General features: G+C 45.9%; 1 protein-coding gene across 1 annotated transcript in view; it reads left to right on the forward strand.

The window, feature by feature from the left end:
* MYO5C (myosin VC) overlaps positions 1-8,371 on the forward strand; it is an 80,980-nt gene that overhangs the window by 56,911 nt on the left and 15,698 nt on the right. The window contains exons 31-33 of the mRNA XM_045900061.3: positions 518-686; positions 4,340-4,427; positions 7,291-7,389. Of these exons, the coding sequence (XP_045756017.2) occupies positions 518-686; positions 4,340-4,427; positions 7,291-7,389 (356 nt within the window). The remainder of the gene's footprint in view (positions 1-517; positions 687-4,339; positions 4,428-7,290; positions 7,390-8,371) is intronic.

The following is an 8,371-nucleotide window of genomic DNA, read 5'->3' on the forward strand; positions in this document are numbered from 1 at the left end:
CTATGTCCTAGAGAGCATTTTTAGTCATGTGACTTTATTGGTAGGATGGGGATGAAATGAGGGCCCCAAATAGTAGGAAAGTGGTAAGACACAGTCTTGGATCTCTTTTGATGGGCTACTACTTCTCTTCTCTCTGATCCCTGGCTTTTTGAGAGTCTGGTCCCCAGGCCGTTCACAAAGGAGATAATCATTGGGCTTTTGGTCATAAGGGTGTGAGTGGGTGTGAATGTCCCGGAGGAGCGGTCAACATCCTTTGGCAGAGTGGAAGCAAGAATCTCTTATCAGGCTAAGGAGACTGGGGCAGTCGTGGGCAATTTTATACCCAGCCAGCCCTGATCTTCACCCCCACCCTCCACCCCCACTTCAGGGACATTTCTTTTGAGGTACTATTCACTTTACACATAAATTGGTCAAAGTATTTTTCTGTCTTTGGAAATAATCATTGTTTGCTATGACAATGAGTGACTTCTCCAAGACGGTCAAACTGATGCCAAAATTTCCTTTATTTTTTTCTCAGGACCATAGAGGCCCATAATGAAATATACACCAAAGAGAAAGAGAAGCTGATCAGTAAGATTCAAGAAATGCAGGAGGCCAGTGAGCACTTGAAGAAACAATTTGAAACTGAAAGTGAAGTCAAGAGTACTTTCCGGCAGGAAGCATCTCGTCTAACTATGGAAAACAGGGTGAGAAGTTTTCCAACTTGTTGATAAATGACTATGTACAGATGTCACCGAAAGGGGGGACATGCCACCTAAAGCCTATGATGAATGACTCCAGACCAAAAGGTGCTTCCGTCAGAGCAATCTGTGTCCTTATCTCAGCAGACAGGTGGTCTCTGAGGTTGCAGCCTTGTGCCGGGGAGCCTTGGGGACTTTCATGGGCCACACCAGGGAAGTGTCCCATAAAGTAAAGGGATGACAAGAGGCGAGATGAGCGCTGTCCCATGGATAGCAGCCATCTGAGATGACGATGTTCTGGTCTACAGCAAGCCTTTTCCCATTAAAGGCCCATGCTTGCTTTGGGGGTATGCCCTTCCTACAATTTTTCAGGTCAAAATGTTCCTCTATGAAATGATCACGGTGGTAGATGGCAAATGTTTTAAATTGTTAAATCTTCATCAAATTGTAAGTGCTGTGGCCAAAATGAATTTAGGCAACTCTAAGTCAGTTCCCAGCAGTTCTTTGGAAATTTGACTAATGTGTGAAACCCACAGGACTGGGAAGCACCATAGTGGCAGATGGGGCACTTTCTTGGAGTCAGACATACTCAGGCCCCTTCCTGGGCTGGCAGCCTCCAAGACTATGACCAGGGAAGGGCTCACCAGGGCAGGAGTCGGCAGCCTGGACAGGCCCACAGGCCCTGCACCCTGTTGTCAGGGCCCCCCATTGCTTATCTCACAGGAAAACCACGATAGGATAAAATCATATTTTGCAGGATCAGCATTTAACTTTGACGAGTAATTATATCCAAAGGAATCCAAAGAGCTTAGCATTTGATAGCAAGTAACAAATTCCAGTCAGGGGCACCTAGATGATGACCATCTTTTTCTGAGGGGGATGCAACTTTCTCAGAGAATGGCCTCCTTAGGTCACACTGGATAAGCAACTGCTGAGCTTTTGTGAGCGGTGGTCCTGCCTTCCGCACGGATGCCTGTGGGTGCGTCCCCGGGGCCTCAGCCGGAGCCCGTGGTAAAGGAGAGGGCAGTGGGTGGGTCGTGCATGTTGCGCATCTTGCCCCACGGGAACGTTCACTCCCTCACCGTGAGCGCGCAGCTCTAGGTGTCGTCAGTCCCTGAGCTGTGTGGGATGTGTATGAGTTTGCTTCTGATGCTCCAGCACCAGAGGAGGGTGCGGTGAAGGCCCACTCAGTGCCCCTCCTCAGGAGCCCCTCTGTGTGTGTGTGGCTCTGTTCCCACGCAGGGCCAGGCCATGCTGCCCCTCCCACAGTGCACCGAGCCGGGCAACACTCAGAGCTTCCTGTTCACTCCAGCAGCGTATTCCCGAGCCAGTGAGTAACCGTGGTGTTGTAAGTGAACGGAATAATAGGCAACAAAAGATTATAATTTCTATATATTGGGGGGGTGGATTTTGCCCACAAATGAGACTTCACCGTATTAGTTTCCTAGAGCTACCATAATAGATTACCACAAATTGGGTGGCTTAAAACACCACAGATTTGTTCTCTCACAGTTGTGAAGGCCAGAAGTCCAAATTCAAGGTGACAGCAGGGCCACACTCCTCCAAAATCTCTAGGGGACAATCCTGCCTTGCTTCTTCCTGCTGTTGGTGGTTCCCAGCATTCCTTGGTTTGTGGCAGCGTAACTCCTACCTCTGCCTGTGTCTTCGTATGGGCTGTATCTCTCTGTGTCCTTTTCTATTGGAAGGAGAATCTCACTGGATTGAGGACCCACCCTAATCCAGTATGATCTCATACTGATCCTTAGTTTAATGGCAACTGTAAAGACTGTTTCTAAATAAGGTCACATGCTGGGGTTCTAAGTAGACATGAATTTTGGAGGAGACACTATTTGACCCACTACATGATTTTTGAGTAAAAGAAAAATCCTTATTAAAAAAGGGAGGGAGGAGTGCCTGGGTGACTTAGTCGTTAAGCATCTGTCTTTGGCTCAGGTCATGATCCCGGAGTCCTGGGATCAAGCCCCACATCAGGCTCCCTGCTTGGCGGGGAGCCTGCTTCTCCCTCTCCCGCTCCCCCTGCTGTGTTCCCTCTCTCTGTGTGTCTCTCTCTATCAAATAAATAAATAAAATCTTAAAAAAAAGGGGGGGGGGACTTTTAGTGATCATCTCACTATTTATCAAAGAAATTCTAAATTAAAACTAGATGTTATTGTTGCCCCTCAAGTAATAGAGATCTTATGGTGCTGCTGAAAACACCTTACACCATCACACATGGTTTCCAGGAATAGAAAGGTCAAATTGGCGTCAACTTTCTTGGGGGTGATTTAGAGGCAAATATCCTGAACCTTTGGAATCACCTTCTTTTTTATTCAGTCATGCAATTTTTAATATCTTACTATCCTGAGTAATTAGATATGTGAACAAAGATTTTTGTTCAGAGTGTCCATCATAGTGTTACTAATTGTAGCAAAAAAAATGCATGTCCAACAATAGTGGATAGAATAAATTGTTGTGTATCATGACTTAGGTATTAAAATGACAGTTTGCATATATTATCAATGACATAGGAAAGTGTCTTCAATATAATGAGAGAAAAATACAGAATTTAAAACTTTATCTGCAGTATGACCCCAATTCTATAAAATGTGTATGTGCCATATTAGGAAAAAAGAAAGGAATGAAATAAATCAAAATGTGAACAGTGGTTTTCTCCCGGTTCTCCTCGACTGGTGACTGTTATTATTAGACGTATCTTAGGATGGACTGAGACAGGAGGGAGGAAACTGTACCCACACTCCCACTTGTAAGGCCAGATAAAGTTCCTAACATGTTTAGCCAGAGACCCAGAACCATAGCAGGGGAGACCTAGGTGACCGCAGCATAGAAACAGCACAGTTTCCCTTGGTGCTGAGAGTCCCCGGAGGGCCCAGGGCTAGAGTGACAGCATGGTGGGCACTGCTGGATCTGAGAAGCCTGAATCCTTTTTGAGTTAAAGCCCTCAGAATTCAGGAAGAACCTAAACACTCTGCCTTTTCTAAGAAATATTTATAGGCATCCAGGACTCTGCTGGTTCTTGAGCCAAATCCTGCATGGGCAAGGCCACCCCCTTATCAGGAAGGAAACACAAAGCCAGGACCCAAATCTCGGAAGTTTCTCTGCCTCCAGCTTCTGCTATCCAAAGAAACTGTTTTCGCACATTTGTATTTTTCAGTTCTCTATAATGGGCGTTATTTCATTAAGGGAAAAATAGATCAAGATAAATACGGCATATCGATACAATAGGATATTATTCAGCCACAAAAAGGAATGAAGTGCTGATACATACTTGAAACTGATGAACCTTGAACACATTATGCTAAGTGAAGGAAGCCAGACACAAAAGGCCACATATTGTATGGATTCCAATTACGTTTAGCGTCCAGAAGAGGCAAATAATAAGGAATCAGAAAGTAGATTAGTGATTACCAAGGACTGGAAGGGACGAGGGGAACAAGTTACAGGTCTCTTTCTGGTGTGACAAAAATGTTCCAGAATTAGATGATGGTGATGATGGTTGTATAGCTGACTCTAGAAAACCACTGGATGTGTACTTCAAAGGGAATTGCATGGAATGTGAATTACAGCTTAATGAAGCTGTTACCAAAGCATAGATAAAGATGCCTCTAAGCTAATGTCTTTGTTTCTCTTGATTTCTGTAGGATCTTGAAGAAGAGTTAGACATGAAGGACAGAGTGATTAAAAAGCTACAAGATCAAGTCAAGACTCTAACCAAGACGATTGAAAAGGGTAGGAAAAATAACACCCCCTTTCCTACCTTTTGAACTGTCAGCTAAGGTCAACACGCATTGTTTCCTGATGTGATCCAGAGTCTTTGAAACTCAAAGGAATGATTCTCAACTGGGGCAGGGGGCGGGGGAGCAGGTTGGGGCTCAGTGATGGGCTAATGGAAAGATCCTTTGGACCAGATGATAGCTCATCAGCTCTCAGATAATTCCAGATGCACTCATGTAATTGTAAGGGACACCCCGTAATGAATACTTTTAACCTCTTCTGCTATTGACTCTCCCCTGTAAAAATGAAACTGTGAACAAGTTTCCAATGTAACTGCTTTGAAATTCTCTTCCTCTCCCAGTTACATAGGATCAGTATCTCCATTTCTGTTAGAAGAAAGAAGTAGAGAACAAAGAAGCTAGACAGGAGTCCTGAACATGGACTGAACTTCACACTTTGAATGCCCTTGTGAGCTCCTGTGAAAAGGACCCTGTGCCTTTCTTTCCCACGTCTGCTTCTGAGTTGCTGAACTTTTCTGACTTCTCTCTTCCTCACTCTTGATTCTTGTTCTGTATTGCTTCCTCTCCCTCCCAACCTGGATCACTAAGGCTGTATCTCCAACTGTCTGTTCCTTTTTCTGTATTCGTTTCTTTGAAGAGCTCCTTTATTGTTCTTTATCCCACTCTCACCTCAGTCTCCAAATGCCTACCACCAACATGAGGATTTTTCTCCTTCAGTCATTAATGATAAATGTCAGTCTGTCCCATGCCCATGAGGGCAGGGACCACGTCTGCCCTTCCCAAGCCCCCATTGTGTCCCCGTTGTTGGAAAGAATGAATGAACTACCGTCTCAACACAAGGATTTCCAAAATCCACCTCCTACTCCTCACTTCTGTTTCTGAGTCCCGGCCGGTCCCTCTTCACCTCCAAGACTACCTCCTTTGCCTTTCTACCAACTCCTCCAACTCCACATGGCTAAAGTGGAGTACATCAGCTTCCCTTCCTATATTAATTATCTATTGTCATATAACAAACTATCCCCAAATTTAGCAACTTTAGACGACACACATGTAGCAACAGAGAGTTTCTGAGAGTCAAGAATGCAGGAGCAACTTGGCTATGGGGCTCCGGCTCTGAGTGCCTTCACGACGTCAGCAGGGACTCAGTCACCTGAGAGCTTACTGGGCTGCAGCATCTGCTTCCAGGCTCAGCCACATGACTCTTGGCAGGAAGCCAACCTCTTCTGAATGCTCCTAGGTGCCATTTGCTTCCAGAGTCCCTGCAAGGAACATGCCCAGATACAAGTCACCACACTCAAGAACACCCAAAGTATAATGTCCTTATCAGATATTTCTGCTTCCTTTCTTGTTCTTCCAGGTCCAGATGCAGGGCACCAATCAGACGCCATTCTTACCATAAACAGTATTGCATAGTAAGAGAGTTGACATTCTACCTTTATTAGTCTCCAAGGGAACAGAGCTGGTATATTAGCAGGAGAACTTCTCATACAGTAATAAGAAAGTTCTGTTAACTTGTCACCTGCACCACCTTTTTCACCCACCAGACCCTCCTTGCCCTTCTTGGCTCAACTGCTGTGCTGCCTCCTTCATTTGTTAAAGTTCCAGCCACTTTGGTGTGAATTCTTATGGCCCCTGTATTACTTTCCTATGGCTGCTATAACAAATCAGCATAAAATTAGTGGCTTAACACAACACAAATTTATTATCTTAAGGTTTTGGAGACCAGAAGTCCAAAATGGTTTCCACAGAGTTAAAATCAATATGTCAGCAGGGCTATGTTCCTTCTTGAGGCTTTAGGGGAAAATCTTTTCCCCTGCCTTTCCAGCTTCTAGAGGCCACCCACATTTCTTGGCTTATGGGTCTCTTCCTCCATCTTCAAATTCAATAGCATAGCATCTTCAAAATCTTTCTGACTCTCTAACCTCTGTTTCTGTCATCACGTCTCCTCTCAGAATGGACATGAATCTTTGGCGACCAGAGGGCAGACTCTGGCCTACCCAAAGATGTCCACATCCCAATCCCCAGAACCCGTGACTATGTTACTTACACGGCAAAGGGGATTTTGCCAGTGTGATTAAATTAAGGATCTTGCGATGGGTATATTACCCTGGGTTATCTAGGTGGACCCAATACAATCACAAGAGACCTTATAAGAAGGTGGCAGAGGAATGCCAGAGTGAAAGAAGGTAATGTGGCAATGGAAGCAGAGAGAGAGAGGGAGGGACGTGGTGACGGATGCCAAGGTCAGGGTGATGTGGCCACAAGCCGGGGGGGTGTGGGCAGCCTCCAGAAGCTGAAAAAGGCAAGAAACGGATTCTCCCCTAGAGCTTCCAGAACTCAGCTCTGCTGACACTTTGATTTCAGTCCTACATGTGAGGTCCATTTCAGTCTTCTGGGAAAACCTGTGGTGTTTTAAGCCACTAAATTGGTGGTAAGTTGTTACAGCACATAGGAAACTAATACAGCCCCCTTGGGATCATGCAGTTTGGTACTTTGCTCACCAACTGTTCCACAAATCTTGTTTTCTTGACTGTGGCATCAGCATCTTGAAGACAGAAGCAATATCTTGGTTTGCTTTCTTATCCGCACGGTGCTGGATTCATGCTGGCTCTCACGAGGATCCCTTCAAGGATAACTCCACCTTTTCAGCAGTAGCGATACTCATTGATAGACTTGCAGATACGAATCACTACCAGAGGAGTTCTTCAGGATTAATCAAGTTTCCATTTATCTGAAAGCCACAAGCGTTCATGTGCCAGCCAGCCAGAATGGGGGGGGAGAGAGACAGAGCAGTCTTGTTATAAAGCCTGTGGAAGTTGCTTCTGTGAATTTAGCTGATTATTTGCCTCTGCCTACAGGCAATGATGCGCACTCATCCTCAGGACCCAAGGAGTACCTTGGAATGCTGGAATACAAGACAGAAGATGAGGATAAGCTCATCCAAAACCTCATTCTTGGTAGTGAGACCTGGAACTCTGAATGTTTGCTCTGTCACTCACTGCTGCCGTCCTGGGTGGGGGCCGTCGCTTCTCTTCCTCCACTGCTGCTTCTCCTAGCCCAGACTTTCTCAACCTCCCCACTGGAGACCAGATAATTGGTTGTTGTGGGGGGCTGTGCACTGTAGGATGTTAAGTGGCATCCTTGACTTCTACCCTCTAGAAACCAGTAACAGCCTCTAGTCATGACAATAAAAACATCTTCAGACGTTGCCACACATCCCCAGGGAGCCAGAATTGCCCTCAGTTAAGAAGCGCTGCCCTAACCCCTTGCAAAGTCTAATCATAGGATCCAGATAGAAGACACAGCCTCTCATTGTTGCGTCTTAGCACAGGAGCTATGGTGGAAGTGACTGTGGCTCCTTGTTCCATCTGACTTCTGCTGAGAATTCTCTTTGCAGGGAACGTGATGGGGGCTTCCCAGCCACACCCTCAGTTACAGGAATGTTCCAGCATACACACTCAAGGGTTGGTGGTCTCAGAACTAATCTCACCAGACTGTCTTCACCATGAAAATCACATGGTTTTCCAGTGGGAGGGAGAAAAGCTGCTCTCAGGATCTTAAAGCAGAAAACTGATGTGCAGCCTAACTTCCTCTTTTCTAAGTGACTCCCCAGCCCCACACGTGAGCACCTGTACCCTTTCCTTTCTACCCTCATGGGTGCACAGCTGTGGGGTCTCTTCATTCCCGTCTTTTTTTTTTTTTTTTAAAGATTTATTTATTTATTTATTTGAGAGAGCGAGAATGAGAGAGAGCACATGAGAGAGGTTAGGGTCAGAGGGAGAAGCAGGCTCCTCGCTGAGCAGGGAGCCCGATGCGGGGCTCGATCCCGGGACTCGATCCCGGGACTCCAGGATCATGACCTGAGCCGAAGGCAGTTGCTTAACCAACTGAGCCACCCAGGTGCCCCATTCCCCTGTCTTAATGTAGCCATGGGGGAGG

Source organism: Mirounga angustirostris, unplaced genomic scaffold (genome assembly GCF_029215605.1).
Source record: "Mirounga angustirostris isolate CCGP_5_RB_7025 unplaced genomic scaffold, mMirAng1.0.hap1 SCAF_9, whole genome shotgun sequence".
In the NCBI taxonomy this organism is placed as follows: domain Eukaryota; kingdom Metazoa; phylum Chordata; class Mammalia; order Carnivora; family Phocidae; genus Mirounga; species Mirounga angustirostris.